This window comes from Dipodomys ordii, unplaced genomic scaffold (genome assembly GCF_000151885.1).
Source record: "Dipodomys ordii isolate 6190 unplaced genomic scaffold, Dord_2.0 Scaffold5, whole genome shotgun sequence".
Taxonomy (NCBI): domain Eukaryota; kingdom Metazoa; phylum Chordata; class Mammalia; order Rodentia; family Heteromyidae; genus Dipodomys; species Dipodomys ordii.
Window position 1 is genome coordinate 4,682,597 of NW_012267221.1, and position 15,972 is coordinate 4,698,568.

General features: G+C 39.8%; 1 protein-coding gene across 1 annotated transcript in view; it reads right to left on the minus strand.

The window, feature by feature from the left end:
- The window catches only part of Neb (nebulin), a 212,880-nt gene that overhangs the window by 39,492 nt on the left and 157,416 nt on the right, over positions 1 to 15,972 (minus strand). The window contains exons 106-116 of the mRNA XM_013027220.1: positions 14,675 to 14,779; positions 13,946 to 14,050; positions 13,545 to 13,649; positions 12,313 to 12,417; positions 12,049 to 12,153; positions 10,998 to 11,102; positions 10,464 to 10,568; positions 9,209 to 9,313; positions 6,102 to 6,206; positions 5,697 to 5,804; positions 1,876 to 1,980 (exon numbers count right to left, since the gene is read on the minus strand). Of these exons, the coding sequence (XP_012882674.1) occupies positions 1,876 to 1,980; positions 5,697 to 5,804; positions 6,102 to 6,206; positions 9,209 to 9,313; positions 10,464 to 10,568; positions 10,998 to 11,102; positions 12,049 to 12,153; positions 12,313 to 12,417; positions 13,545 to 13,649; positions 13,946 to 14,050; positions 14,675 to 14,779 (1,158 nt within the window). The remainder of the gene's footprint in view (positions 1 to 1,875; positions 1,981 to 5,696; positions 5,805 to 6,101; positions 6,207 to 9,208; positions 9,314 to 10,463; positions 10,569 to 10,997; positions 11,103 to 12,048; positions 12,154 to 12,312; positions 12,418 to 13,544; positions 13,650 to 13,945; positions 14,051 to 14,674; positions 14,780 to 15,972) is intronic.

Below are 15,972 nucleotides of genomic sequence, written 5' to 3' on the forward strand. Positions count from 1 at the left end.
GGAAGTGGCGCTGTGGCTCAAGTGGTAGAGCGCTAGCCTTGAGCTGAAGAGCTGAGGGACAGCGCCCAGGCCCAGAGTTCAGGCCCCATGACCAGACCTCCCCCCCCGCCAAAAAAAAAATTCCTGTACAATTTTTGCAGCTAGTCAACTGTTCAGATGTCATCTGTTGATACCTTTTGGTCCTCAGTAGGGGCTGAAACTTTAAAAAGCCCTTAGGTTAAATAATTCTGCACACTCTCTTAACTGCCAGGCCAGTTTCATCAGAGTCTAGTACTTTTAAATTTCTAACCAAATTCAGGACTATAGGTATTTATATCATACCAAGCCTTTTCCATGTGCTTCATAAATAGCAAAATTAAAAATGGTTAACCCTTATACAATTAACTCTTCATAACAGCTGAATGAAACAGTCAGCTAAGGTACTGCCTTGAAGGGTTAAGTAGGGGCTGGACTCCAGGCAGGCTGCCAGCTTCTGTGGTGTTTGTCCACTGTCCAGATTTTACTAAGTTCTAGAGAACTGGCTGCCTATTCTAGAGAACTGACTGCAAATTGGAGGCACAGGAATGCATGTAATCTGAGTGTCTGAGAGAGGTCACCCTATCAGGCACGTCTCATTCTTACCTAGCTCTTATTTTTATTGCGGTATATTTACACACTATCATTAACCATGCTTTTTAACCAAATTATTTAATGAGAATTCCCCCCTCCCATTTTACTGGGAAAATGCATTTTTGTTCCAACATGGGAAACATTAAAGTGATTTGTTGCAATAAACATCAAAAACATTTCATCATAGATAATACCCACACAAACACAACCTGGGCTCTACCATGTAAAGTGCACTACATTCGCTCTGTCCCTTATCTCTTCTTCCATGCTTCCCTATCCATCAACCTGCTGAAAGGGTACTGCAAACAAGCCAACTGCTAGCTTCTATAGATGTCCGAGTTTGCTTGCTCTGAAAAAAGCATGTTCTTGGTAAGATGGACATTAGTTGGATTACTATGGTTTCATTATACCATTTATGCATTTAAAAAAAGTGAGGGTTCCGCTAAATGTACAAGACAGTTTCTGTGAATAAGTCTTTAGGATGCACCACAGAAATAAGTCAGTGCAGGGAGAATCTGAGCAGGAGGAAGGTTTAGCCAACCCAAGGGCACCATGTGACAAATATGGTCTCCTTCAGAATTTCATGTGGCAGAGAGGATCATAGGGGAGAGGTTGATGCAATTTCACTTCAGCATCACCCACCATGTGTCATGAGGAAAGACCACCCTCACACTTCTCCATGTTCCCCCGCGGGGACCAAAGGCAGGCAGCCAAAGTTTTTGGCATTATTGTCCATGCTCCTGGGGCATAGCTCTTGATGTTGACACATTAGAGCTCAGTCTCTGGAGGATATGTGGATGAAAAGAAGCAAAAGCTGAAATGGCCCCATCAGGCCTTGCTATGGTTCAAATGTCCCCTACAAAACCAAGGTTGAAAATTCATGGCCATTGTGATGCTATGAAAAGATGAGGCCTTTAGAAGGTGATTAGGTTATGAGAGCTCTGGCTTCCTGATCAGACTAATGCCCTTATAATTACATAATATATATACATCTATATGTATGTATATATATACATATTATCTTGAGGGTAAGCATGGTATAAAAGCAGTTCCCTTTTGCTTTCTTGGTCATTTTTTCTTTCCTTTCTGCTTTCTGCCATGGGATGATGCCATAAGAAAGGGCTGTGCCAGGTGCTCCTGCAACACTCCCCACCTTGCAAGTCTCTAGAACTGTAAGTCAAGCAGATCTCTGTCCTTTATAAATTACTCGGTCTTGGGTATTCTGTTAGAGCAGACTAAGAGCTTGGATAACTTCCTAGAACTTACATTGGTGTTGACTTTGTAGGCATCCTTGGCTGCTTTGATATGAACAGCATCTGGCTTAATGGTGCAGTTAGATTTGTTTCTCTGGTAAACTTCTTTGTATTTCAACTATGAGTGGACACAAAGTGATAAAGTTAGTTTCTGGTAGCAGACTACTAAATATTTTAAAAAGCAACAGTAACAGACAATGGATTCTAAGGTAGATTCTTTACTTTTACAAGTCAGCTATGAAGAAAGGATGTGGCTATGCAGAGGTGCCCAGCTCTGAGGTCATCCCTGAGATCTTAGCAGCATCCTCCGGAACACCCAGTTTGTGCGGGAAGGACCAGCTGATGGCTCTCTGTGCCTGTTTCCCCCTTTCCCAAGTCAGGAAAGTCTGGGTTCTGAACATCTTGAAAACAGCTAATAGTGCAGGCAGTTTCCCCACCAGTCCCTATAGACAGAATTTGGTCCTGCTCTCCTGTGCTCCCATAGTGCTTCCTGTTTTCAAGTTATAGTGTGACTGTTAATTTGCCTATTCTTTCAGAACCACTTTCAGCCAAAGGCTTTATGTCACTTATTTCATTTCTAGTGTCCAGTACATGGAAACTTGAGTCTTTGATGATGAACTGGTGGATGAAATCACTGCTGTCCCTGTTAGGGCCATATCTAGAAAGTTCTGGTATGTGTAGGTTTGGATGGGAGGGTGGCAAGGAAAGCCTAGGCTCTTGGGCCCAGGGTTTCTAGCTTCATCCACTTTTGCTTCTTCTAAATTTCATGGTGTTAGTGAACAAGTCCATACGGGGCCCTAACTGCTGAAGAAGGTTTCCAGTATTTAATGTGGCTTAAGGCCAAGGGAAACTATTTTTTAAGGCACCACAATAGGATTTGTCCTGGGCTTTACCACTAACCTATATTATTAATATCTTAATCAGTATCTTTAGGGGAAGGCCTGGAAATTAATATTTTTCCATTATTCTTATAATCAGAAAATGGGGGTTATGATTGTAGAAGTGCTCCCCCCTGTGGTGTAAGAGATATAACTGATATCTACTGATGGGCATCTGTGAACATCTGCTGTTCATGATAGTAGCTGAAAGATTTTTTTTTTTCTTGTGCTGATTCTAGGGCTTGAGCTCAGGGGCTGGGCACTGTCCCTGAGCTTTTTGGCTCAAAGTTAGCACTCTACTACTTGATCCACAGCTCCACTTCTGGCCTTTTGATGTTTAACTGCCAAGAGTCTTACGGACTTTCCTGCCCCAGCTGTCTTTAAATTATGATCCTCAGATCTCAGCTTCCTAAGCTACAACTACAAGGAAGCCACCAATGCTCAGTTGTAAGAATTATTTTTAACGCATTTCCTATGTCTAAGATGCTTTATACATTTCTGCCTTCTTAACCTATCCACTGAGTGTGTCCAGGGGTGTGTGTGTGTGTGTGTGTGTGTGTGTGTGTGTGTGTGTGTGTGTGTGTGTGTGTGTGTGTGTGGCGACATGAGATCAGGAGTATGGACATGGTTACTCATTTACAAAGTATCCTGAGCACTAGCCACAGTCAGGACATTGGGACGTGCACATTGTTTCAGTACTCTCCTGGAGCCATGGAGTTATTTCAGATACTGACTCTGCTTTTCACTCAAAATGATGCCAGTTTTCAACTACAGAATCAAGCCAAGAAAATTTTCTTTGATACAGGGTCTCATGAGGCGGCCTTGAACTCAAGATTTTCCTGTGTCAGCTTCCCAAGTACTAGGATTACAAGTATGAACTATCAAAACTAGGTAGGCGCAACATTTAAATTTAATATAATTTCTCCTCAAATTCAGACTATTAGTTTTAAATTTTTTTGTGCCTGTACTAGAGCTTGAACCCAGGACTTGGGCACTGTCCCTTAGTTATTTTCAGTGAAGAATAGTGATCTAGTGCTAGTGGAGCCATAGCTCCACTTTTGGCTTTGTGCTTGTTAATTGGAGATAATAGTTTCACAGACTTTTCTGCCTGGGTTGGTTTCAAACTATGCTCCTCAGACTTCGGCCTACTGAGTAGCTAGGATTACACACAGGTGTGAGCCACTGGTGCTTGATCTAGTTTGGTCTTCTTAGTCAAGATAAAGTTTACAGAGTTTAACAGAATTTATAACACATTACATAGTTTACATGTCATTTACAAGTCACTTATAATGATTTTAATAGTATTTCCCATTTAACTTGTTTTTCTGCCGTGAGGCCTTGCCATTTATTCATCCAGTGGAATTGAATACTCTTTCCCTATTGCAATAGGATATCCCCCAGAGGCCCATGTGGTAATGCCTTAGTTCCCTGTCTGTGGTGTCTGTGGAGGAACTTGTAAGGGGTGGAGCGTAGTAAGAGGACTTCTAGCTGGGCACCAGTGGCTCACACCTGTAATCCTAGCTACTCAGGAGGCTCAGATCTGAGGATCTCGGTTTGAAGCCAGTCCAGGCAGAAAAGTCCCCATGAGACTCTTACCTCCAATTAGCTACTCAGAAACAGGAATTGGCACTGTGGCTGAAGTCGTAGGGTACTAGCCTTGAGCACAAAGAGGCTCAGGATAGCACCCAGGTTCTGAATTTGATCCCCACAAATGTGGGGGGCGGGGAGAGGACTCCCAGGCATTGGGTGTGTTCTTGAAGAGGATAGTGGGATCCTATCCTTCTCTTTTTGGCTCAGCCATCAGGTGAGCAGCTTTGTTCTGCATGCGTCTCTACTCTGATTATCTTCCCACAGGTGCAAAGGCCAATTGATCATGGGCTAAATCCTCTCATATTATGAGTCAAAGTGAAACTTTTCTCTTTATATATTAATTTATCTCAGGTATTTGTTATGGTGACAGAAAGATAGATGCCTAACATGCCCTAGAATTTGAGTGTATTAAAAAATGGGGAAAACAATGCTGTGATGATTCTAAAAATAGTAACTTCTATTTCTTGCTTCCTGGGATGCCATCATCACACTGTGAGATGTCCAAACACGTGGCAATGCCATGTGGATGGGGTTTCAGAGTCAAGCTCTCAACCCACAAAAATCATCAGCTGCTAGCCAGGTGACTAAACTATTATAAGGATTCAGCTTCATTATCTTGCTCATGTAATTGTAACTCCCTCTGTACGGTATTTTCACAATAAAAAAATAACAACAACAACAAAAAAATGGTTCAGCTTCTTCATTTGTAAAAACCATGACTGTCCCAGTAATCTAGTTAGTTTTTCCTGTAACACTCCCCAGCAAGCTATACATACACAAAATCTTTAGAGTTTACAACCTGATTCTGAGGCCAAGAATGTGCATCTGTGATATGTCTTAAGATAATCCAAACTCATTCCAGTTTAGATGATGTCCCTTTGTCCTGACTTATATATATATATATATATATAATATTATATAATAATTCTATCTATCTATCTATCTATCTATCTATCTATCTATCTATCTATCTATCTATCTATCTATCTATCTATCTCCTTCCTTCTGTTGTAAAATAAAGGTCTTGCTACTGCCCAGCACCAGGCTTCTGTCAGTGAGTCCAGCCACTTAATCCTTGGATTCACCTGGATCTGTCTTTTTTCTTCAGTTTCGCAGTACCTTGGGGTGGGCCTTAGATACTGGGACTAGGTTGTTGTGGAATAGCCACTTGGATATGGAAGCCTAACTGGGCCTCTGTCACCTGCAACAAACTCAGCTCTGCCCACTCAACTCACAGAATCATAAGCAAAGTAGATGACTACTACTTTAATTTGCTAAGTTCTCAGCTGGTTGGTAAACAGGAATAGGTCACTGAGCCAGGGTCTGTTAGATCACATCAAGAGAGGTCAAGAAGAAAGACACTTACATCACTGACTTCATCTTTAACTTTGCGGACATGCAGCAGCATGGGTGTGTCATGGATTGTCGTGTAGCCTCTGGGTTTGGCCTTGTTGTATTCCAATTTATAAAGTATCTGAAGGAGATTAAAGAGCAGAGAGGATGTTTTACTTTCAATGTAAAATGCAAAGTAGAAATGCATAAAAAGAATTCTATGGATTCAACAGGCACTTCTATGCCCTTTGCTAGTGGCTAGTGCCAATTTGGGTGGGAAAATTCTTTGCTGTGAAAGGGGAGTTCTGTGCTGAGCAGACATGCAGTATTTCTGGCTCCCTCCCTCCCATTTAAATGGCAGTAATCTCCCTGCTGTGTGGCAACCCAAGATGCCAGTCTCTCTAAATCTGAGACTATCTAGTAAGCATCTTCTACTTACATCACTGATTTGTTTGTTGACTTTTGTAGTTCGCAGGTGTTCTGGAGTGTCTACAATTGAGGTGAATTTGTCCTTTGACTTTTCATACTTTTTCCTGTACTTGATCTGAATGGTGGGAAAGAAGAATGAGATAATTCTCAGAACTGAGGTAGAGGGCTTGGAGAAATCCTAACTGTAAGTGTTAGTGAAAATTTGTATTTGCTAGCAATAGTAGTAGAGTGGAGAGATAATGGCTATATTTTGCAATTAAAAAAATTTTTTTTGGTCGGTCATGGGAGCTGAACTCTAGGCCTGGGCATTGTCCCTCAGCTCTTTAGCTCAAGGCTAGCTCAAGGCTAGCACCACTTCTGGCTTTTTTTCTGCTTATGTGGTGCTGAGGAATCGAACCCAGGGCTTCATGCATGCAAGGCAAGCACTCTACCACTGAGCCACCTTCCCAGCCCATATCTTCCAATATACTTTATATCCATAGAGACAAAAGAAGGTTCCATGACATTGAGATTATATTGAGGACACATGTAGATTGAATCTCAGAGCAGGATTAGAATCTTCTCTGAACTCTTGACAAGTACTGTTTCACTCTAACATATTGTTTGAATATGTATGATATTTTAAGTTATTTTTCTATGTCAAAGGTGAAACAGATGTTAAATAAACAAGAGTATAGCCACAATGAAATGTACAAGACGTTATGTCAAAAAATGAACTTTACAACTTTGGCTGAGGAGGGGACGGGTGGGGGGAGGGTGGAAATGGGAAGGGATGGTAAGGGGAAACAAAGGAGGAGGCAGCAATGCTTGATAAGAAATGTACTCATTACCTTGCCCATGTAACTGTAACCCCTCTGTATATTTTCACAATTAAAAAAAAGATTAAAAAAGTAAAAAAAAATAAAAAAAACACAAACAAAAAAAATCCCCAAGAGTATATGTAGTTTGAAAGGTATTTTATCATTAAAAGGGCATTTGCTTTTGTAATTTACAAGTCACAATTTTTTTTTCAGGCACATAAGCTATTTAAAGCAGGACAGATACAGTGAGCACACAAAACCTCATGCACAGCTATCTGGCAATCATTTCAAGGCTAAGGAGAAAGATCAGCCAAACAGAATATTTACAAGAGTAGCCACTCTTTCAATGTATGGATTTAATTGCAAACTAAAATGATAAAGACAAATTGCTGGTATAAAAAAATTAATTAAGTACTTCATTTGGTCTGAGAAAATGCATTTTATGAACGTAATAACCAGTAGTTAATAATTATCACTGTTAGCTCTCAGCCTATAATGGAAAATTGGCAGTGTGTGTTTCAGTTGGCCCTATAGAAAGGGGCTGTTACCCGTGACATTGTAATAAGTGGGAAACAGATGTGCTGGTGGTAAGCCAGTAATTCTGCATTGAACTCAAAAGGCTTCATCAGACTGGAAGCTTGGCTCAGTGTAGAGTGCCACATGAAGTCCTGAGTTCAAACCCTAGAAACGCTAGAACCAAAACCAATATGATAATATGGCTGGATGCCAGTTACAGAAGCCCATAATCCTAACTACTCAGGACGATGAAATTCAGAGGATTGCTGCTGGAATCTAGCCTGGGCAGAAAGTCCAAAATACTCCATCTCTAAAATAGCTAGCAAAAAGCTAGACTAGAGACGGGTCCAGCTTGTCAAGTGCAAGCTACATAAGCACAAGGCCCTAACTTCAAACCCCAGCATCACACACACAAGGGAATTGTGAATATGTACAATATTCAGGAAGCTCCATTTCCAAAATAGCCAGCAAAAAGCTGGGCTGGAGGCATGGTTCAAGTGGTAGAGTGCCAAATACAAGGCCCTGAGTCTAAACCCTAGTGCCACCAAAAATAGCCATCATGAATATGTACAATATTTAGAAAGTTAGAAGGTTATGATTATTCTCATCTCTCCCAAATGGTACAATTGCAGTGATAGTTAACCATGGGGAAAAAAGATGAAAACATTAAATATTCAGATCTTTAAATGCTATTGAATCTGCAATCTTCTGTCTCTAAGAGATTTATTTCTTTGGGGAAAATACTATATATGTGTGTATATATATGTATATGTATACCTGTATACATGTACATGCATAAGTATACAGGTATACATATATATATATATATACACACACACATACATAAATACTTCCGTATCAATTTGGAAATGATGATTGAAGTCATCTCAGCTACTTATGAAGAGTTCCAAAACCATCTAATGTACTCAGGCGATGGCAGTCTCAGCATCACACTGGACCAAGTTCAGAGTTCATTTCCAGAGAATGAATATGTATGCAGTTTTATCATGTGAAAGAAGCATGGGCAGGGGGCCAGAGAGGAAACTAGTGGAAGCATTAAAGGGAATGCACCTAAGATCTAAAATCCTGCCTCTTCACCCCCGTCAGACATTACCTGGCTCCACATGTGTGTATTGTAGAGGGCAGTCAACATATCTGGACGCAGAATTTCATTACATCCTTGTTTCAGAAGCATCTTGGCACTAGATTTATATTTTCTCTGTCCATGCAAAGAGCAGTGAAGCACAAAAGAGACTTATAAAGACAGAAAAGAACATGGCTCTATATCCCAGTCACCTCTGAGTGAAGAGATGTAGGCATTCACACTCTGTGTGCTCACACAGCTGGGGAGGTGAAAGGAAGCCAAGCAGAGTGGCTGTGAAATTTACAATTTTTATAATCACCATCCATCGATGGTCCTTGTGAATGGGAAATGATAGCTAGTCTCACTTGTGGAGAAGGTGATATCATAGGAAGAGAAAAATACAGCCAAGAGCTCCATATTTTTCCTTCCCTAATTTTTTTGTTTTTATAATTTCTTTGCAAACAGGTTCTGCAGAAGAACAAAGTAAGGGAGGACTCAGTCTTCGACCTTTTCCCCAGCCTAAGTGAGGACACAGAGCATGCATGGACTGGCACACTCAAATAGCTCCCGGGCTCTTTGGGTGGCTAGACAGATACTTCGGACAGGACAGCCCAATATCATAGGTGGAGCCTATGACATTCTTGCAGCAGACGGAACAACACCTCAGGAAAAACTGGAGCACAGTCCTGCCTGGGCCAGCCAGCCCCATCACAGTACCTGACTGATCTGGTTGCCTGCGGTCTTAGCCAGCAGATGTCTAGGCTCATCGACTATCAGGTGGTATTTATCTTTCCGCTGCTCATAATCAGCTCTGTATTTTTTCTGATCAAACATCATATTAAATTATGGCAAGAGTACAACTTCAAATCTACACAGAAATGTCCCAAAGTAAACATTCCAGAGAGCCAGAAACATGTTATTTCTAGAAATGGCTTCCTAAAACACCCGGAACAATTAAACAACAACAACCAGAGAAGCAAAGAGAATCAAGTGGAGAAATATTGCCTAGAGAATTCTGGAGCTTGGGAGAGATCTGACTCATGCAACAGAGTACTTTGTGAACATTTTCCATCTTTTCATGTGATGTCAGCTTTTATGGCATCTTATATTTAAAGTAAGTACTGAGAGAAGCTAAAGGTTTACATATAACACTATGAGAAGTCAAAAGTATAACTAATGCTAAAACATTCATGAAAATTTACCATTGTCTTCTAACACTAATTTAGTTATTAAAAGCACACTTAGAAATCCTTTGTGAAATAGAAAAATGGAAATAAAATACACAACACTGTCCTGTTAGAAAGTTACTGACAGTAATTTTCAGTGGTCCAGCCTATAGAAAACAAATTAAATATAAATGAAAACAAACAACAAGAAGTCATACATTTAATAGTTACATTTTCATTATTAGATACATTTTACTAATCTGCCAATACTTTAAAAATAAATCCATGAAACTTTGAAAATAGAGAATTAAGTATATTTTAATTATACTTATTCCAGCTGCCCTGGGTTATATTTAACTTAAGTTGGTACAAAGATGGTTACAGGAAGACTGGATAGAACATAGAGGGAAATGAATATTCGTAGGCACTAATATATGTGGGAGCAACAATAGTAATACATCTGAATACATGAATCATAATTGTCTCGCATAGGGCTTCTAATCACTTCCATGTGGTGCTTTGAGGGGATACTAAATTGCCTTCAAACTTCTGGGTCTCCTAAGTCTACACAACATTCAGCTGATAGCTCACAAAATCCTTCAATTCCTTCCTTTTTACCCCCAACAGAGCTGTGTTGCCCTGAGGTGCAGATGCCTGTAAGGCCTCACTCCAATGTTCCCTTTTCTTCTTATTTATGACTTTGGCAGAGCCCATTGGATGATGATGTTATATAGTCTTTCCAAGTCTAATCAAACAACAATAGATATATTGATGGAATTGAATAGGCTTAATTGGATTAAACATACCTCATTCATCAACTGAGTTGCATACTTGAAATGTCTATTGATTGGACAGTCAGCCTCATACTTGAAATTTGATTTTGTCCTTTCAAATACTTCTTTGTACTTATACTAAAGAAAAAGAACATAGTTATTGGATAGCATACCATAAGACATGTTGTCTATCTTATATAATTGTAATAATTCATAGGCCCAATAAGTTAGTAACAAGTATCTACTTGCCTCCTAAGGTAATGAAAGATATAAGTGGCTGAGATTCTTGAAAACTAGCCCCATAACACATAGCAGAAAACACTTTAGTGGACATCAAAGAGATCTGTTTTCTGTGTTAGGTTAAAAGCTAAAAAAATACTAGCTATCTTATCTAGCTATCATCTTGCTCTTTTTCTCTATTGTCTCTCTCAATATGTAAACACACACACACACACACACACACACACAGAGAAAGTCTCCTTATTTCCCCAGTGCTGCTACTCCCTCTGGGAATTCAGGCGTGTGTTGTATGTTGATTGGGTGTAGCCATTCTTTTTGAACCAATACCTTGCTGTAGAGAGTCTTGTTTTGTTCAGCCAGCGTGAAGTCTGGGGTATCATTGGCATAGCAACCAATGCCTTTAAGCCAGGTTAAGTCTTCTTTATATTTTACCTGGGAGAAGAAGCACATCAGTGAGCTTTAAGAACCTATCATCAATAGCTACAGATTAGGATCTGTACAAGCTAAGTAAACAGTAAATGACTTTTGAAGTATGTCAAAGTACTAAACTCTTATTTAAGTTTCCAATAATATTGATTTCTGTAACATTGTGTTATTTAATATTTTTCATTTTATTACTAATTGAAATAAGTTAAAATATTTCGGTGGTACCAGAATTTGAATTCAAGGCCTCATGCTTGCTAGGCAAGGCACTACCACTTGAGGTATACCCAAACTCTTTTTGGTTTTAGTTATATTTCAGAGAGTATCTCTTGTTTTTGCTTGAGGCCAGCCTTGGACCATGATCCTTTTACTAAGAGTCTCCTGAATAGCTAAAATTATAGATATGAACCACTACATTCAGATTCTTAATTGAGATGAGGTCTTACTAAGGTTTTGTCTGGACTGGCCTCCAACTATGATCTTCTTGATCTTGGTCACCCAAGTATCCAGGATTACAGGTATTCACCACCATACCCAGGCAAAATAATTCAAATTTAACAAGAATGCTTTCCTACAGAATGCATCATTCACTTGCCAGGCATATTTTCATCTAGACAGATATAATTTAATCTAAATGAGCATTGTTATGTTTCTTAATTGCTCCATAAAATTGTCTCTTCTATGGATCAAAACAGGCTATTTTCCCAAATAAGGTATAGCACTTTATCATATTTTATAATGTCCAACATGGAGAAGAAAACCTAGGTTTATAAATTTAAACATACTTTCCCCTCTCCTAACCTGGTATTTACTCACTTAGCAATTAAACGACTTAAACATCCATTCCCCATATCTAAATCTGGACAAGTGTTTTCTTAGTTTTGAATGCAGTAGCTACTTTCACAAGTCATCTAGTAACATGAATCTATGTGTGAAAATAGATGTCAGCACTCACATCACTGACTGCATCCGTGACTGCGCGGTGGTGGAAATGTTCCGGGCGATCAGGAATGGACCTCCAGATTCCCAGCTGGCTCATGTAGTTCTCCTTGTATTTCACCTGTCACAAAAACACAAACATAGCTAGAAAGTCTTTCCCAAAGTTAATGTAAAGATGTGCTGCCTCCCTGGAGTCTTAGGAAAGAGAAATAGCTAAACAAATGAGGATGAGATAGAGAGTTCAACAGGAGCTCTCTAGGTAGACTGTCTAGGGACATACTTTACTGATGTCATCAGTGACTTTGCGGTGATAAACAATGTCCAGAGCATCCTTCACAGTGTGGTATTTTCCTTTTGTCTTTTCAAATGTTTCTTTGTAGCGTAACTGAAAAAGAAAACAAAAGTATCAATGACATCAATTACCAAGGTAAATAATTGAACTCTTTAAAGCTTGAACTCTCTTGAGTGTTTTCTCTTAGGTTTTCTATGAATAAACTTAGGGAAAAAGTTAGAGATTGCTTCACATCCTTGAGGATTAAAAAAAGGTACTAAGGAAAGCTAACAAAATCTAAAATATGGACTGATAAAAGAATAATGCTCTAATCTTGTTTTATCTCTGTGAGAAGCTCATATGATGGTAATGTACATTGTTAACAATAGGGGAAACTATGAATATGTGGAAATTGTCTACTATCTCTGGCATTTTTCTGTAACTGTAAGACTACTTAAGAACCACTTAAAAACTCATTTGGGAGAAGAAAAATCACACAGCCTTGTTGAGCACAGGTCAAACTTTAATACATAAAAAGGGGAGAAAGACTAAGCTATCAAAATTCAAAATTCAAAAACAATCTTTATTTTTGTGATACTCCAAGAGAAAAACAGGTCTTAGCCTAAGACTATCATAGTAGATTCATTTCATCTATGCAAGAAAAGTCCTTCCTTGAGCAGTCTGTTTTCAACCTCAAGTAGTTTTTATCTTTTAAAGTAACTCAGAAAACATAATGAAAGATGTGCTTGTATTGGGGGTTGAACCCAAGGTCTTATGCTCTTACCTGGCCTTTTCACCCTAAGCTGGTGCTACCATTTGAGCCAAACCTCTACTTCCTACATTTTCTTTTGTTGTCTTATTTATCATGATTCCCATCCTCACTTGACATGTAAGAAAAATCAGGTAAATTATATGGAATCATAGAATAAATAAATGACTGCATCATGATTAGAGTCCCTGTTGGTCTGACTCTCTAAGACCATGTTTTTTCTGAATAAATTAGTTGTCAAGTGTGCCTAGGAAATGATACCAGAGAATGACAAGAAAGGGTCATATATTTGCATAGGAGAATACTACGACTAGGCTTCTAGCATCTCTCAGCACACCTCTCAGTTACTTTGACTGGTATCGCTTAAATCATGCCAAGGCCATGATCTTGTACCATGGCTGTGACTGCAAGTTTGGTTTTGTAGGTCCTTCATCCTCAGCTCTCCTTGCCACAACAAGGAATAGATACGTACATCACTGGCATTCCAGTAGGCCCTCTTGGCTCTGATGAGGATTGGTGTATCTGGAACAGGGGTGTACTTGTCTTTCATCTTTTCATAATGAATCTTGTACTTTTTCTAGGGAATGAAGATAGAAGAAGACAAAGTTACATTCAAGTAGTTTCACCCTTCCTAATTCCCAACCAAGTCATAGGTTTCTTGGAACACAGCATGTCACAATTTTAGAGAACAGCAATACCTTCAGTGTTTCTGATGAAGCTTAGCACAATTTGTAGTAATCAATTTTCAGGCCAGAGATTGCAAGTTTTAACCATGTGCATACACAAGTGTGTGTGCACACACAGATGTACACACACAGTCATTCACACACACAATTTCTTTTACCCAGGGCCAGTGCAGAACCCCTGTCTTACCTCACTGACCATGTCCTTTACGTCTTTAGCATGCTGCATGGCTGTGGTCTGGTTTCCCGCATGATGATGTGGTCTCTCTTTAGTGGCAAGTTCAACGTACAGATACTGAATAATAAGAAAATGGGATGAGATATGATTAAGATGAAGCATTTAGTATCTGGTGTTTAGTCCTCTTCACTTTTAACCCTTACATGTCTCTTCAGATGGTTGCTGGTTGAGTATGTGTTTCTGCTCATTTGTTCATTCTGAGTCTGATATCTGGAAAAGTATCTACGTGCTCAGTTATCCACTAATCCTGTTGCTGATAATGAGCCAATCTCAAACGATGTAATAAAGAATTCCAGAAGAAGAATGAGAGGAGCTGATAGAACCTTTAGTGTATCTTCCCCACAGTTTTGCCTGAGCATATGAAATGTGGTTTTATTTGTCTGTGAATAATAGCACTTATGAGGCGACCAAGCGATTGTGTGGACCATGGACCATGCATCCAATGATGGAGTGATATAGCACTTAAAATAGAAAAAGTGACATCTGTTGCTCATGAAAACATAACCGTGGTTAGCATGGTCTGAGAAACATCTGCTCATAGAAGTTAATGTGCATAAAGCTGCAGCAAGGAGAGTCCAGTGTGAGAGTCTGCTACTGACCAGGAGAAGTCCAGAAGACACAACTGTCCTAGCTGAGGCCAGTGTGAGAGGCTTATAAATCTTTGTGAACAACCCATGTTACCTGACTCTGAAGCTTCTGTCCCCGCTTGGCTCTTAAAAGATCAGGAGTATCAGGAACGGAAGTGAAGATGGACTTCTGCTTCTTGCCTGCTGCTCTGTACACCAGCTACACATAAAACAAGTTACCACTGTCATTTTCACTTCATCAACATAGCATGTTCTCTGTAGATGCCTTACCTACTCAGAGAAGTCAGGGACCCTCCCACCATCACAGTCTTAGTTGCTTTCTGGTAAACCAATGATTATTATTATTTATCTCTGGAGTCTTCTGTCCTTCTGCCCCTTGTACAAGAGATATTACCTGGCCTGTTCAAAATTCAAGCGGCCTGTTATATTTTTGGATCATATTCGCTTGTTTTTTCTAGAACCCTCTATTGATAATGATTTCCTCTCCTCCATATTTTCAACCTTTCCTGTTATTTCCAGCACTCTTTCTTTATCTGCAAACACAATCGGATCCCTCCATTCATCAAGCCATTCTCTGCCTCCACTTTCTCTGCCAAACTACCTGTTTCTTCTTTCTTTAATTTCTCAAGTTCTTAATTTGTCCTCTAACCAACCACACCAATGAAGTCAGTAAAACTTTGTTTTGACCTGGGCACTGTCCCTGAGCTCTTCAGCTCAAGGCTAGTGCTCTACCACTTGAGCCACAGTGCCACATCCCATTTTCTGGTGGGTAATTTGGGATAAGAGTCTTATGGATGTTCCTGCCCAGGCTGGCTTTGAACTGAGATCCTCAGATCTCAGCCTCTTGAGTAGCTAGGATTACAGATGTGAGCCACAGGTGCCCAGTACATTTTGTAATTATTAAAAACTATTCTAAGGCACCTGTGGCTCATGATTAACCCTAGCTACTCAAGAGGCTGAGATCTGCGGATCAAGGTTTCAAGACACTGGGCAGAAAAATCCGAGAGACTATCTCCAATTAACCACAAAGAACTAGAGGTATGCTTCAAATGGTAGAGTACCAGACTTGAGTATAAAAAGCTGAGCAACATATATTCAAAGCATAGCCTATCCAGTGTCGCTTCTGAACATCAGACCAAAGTTTGTTTTATTTTTCTTTCTCAGTTGTGGGGTTTGAACTCAGGGTCTAGGTACTGTCCCTGAGCACTTTTGCTCAAGGCTAGCATTCTTCCACTTCAGCCATAGCACCATTTCCAGTTTTTGAGTGGTTTATTGGAGATAAGAGTCTCATAGGAACTTTTCTGCCTGGACTGGCTTTGAACCAGGATCTCAGATCTCAGCCTCCTGAGTAGCTAGGATTATAGGCATCAGCCACCAGCAACTGGCCCCAAG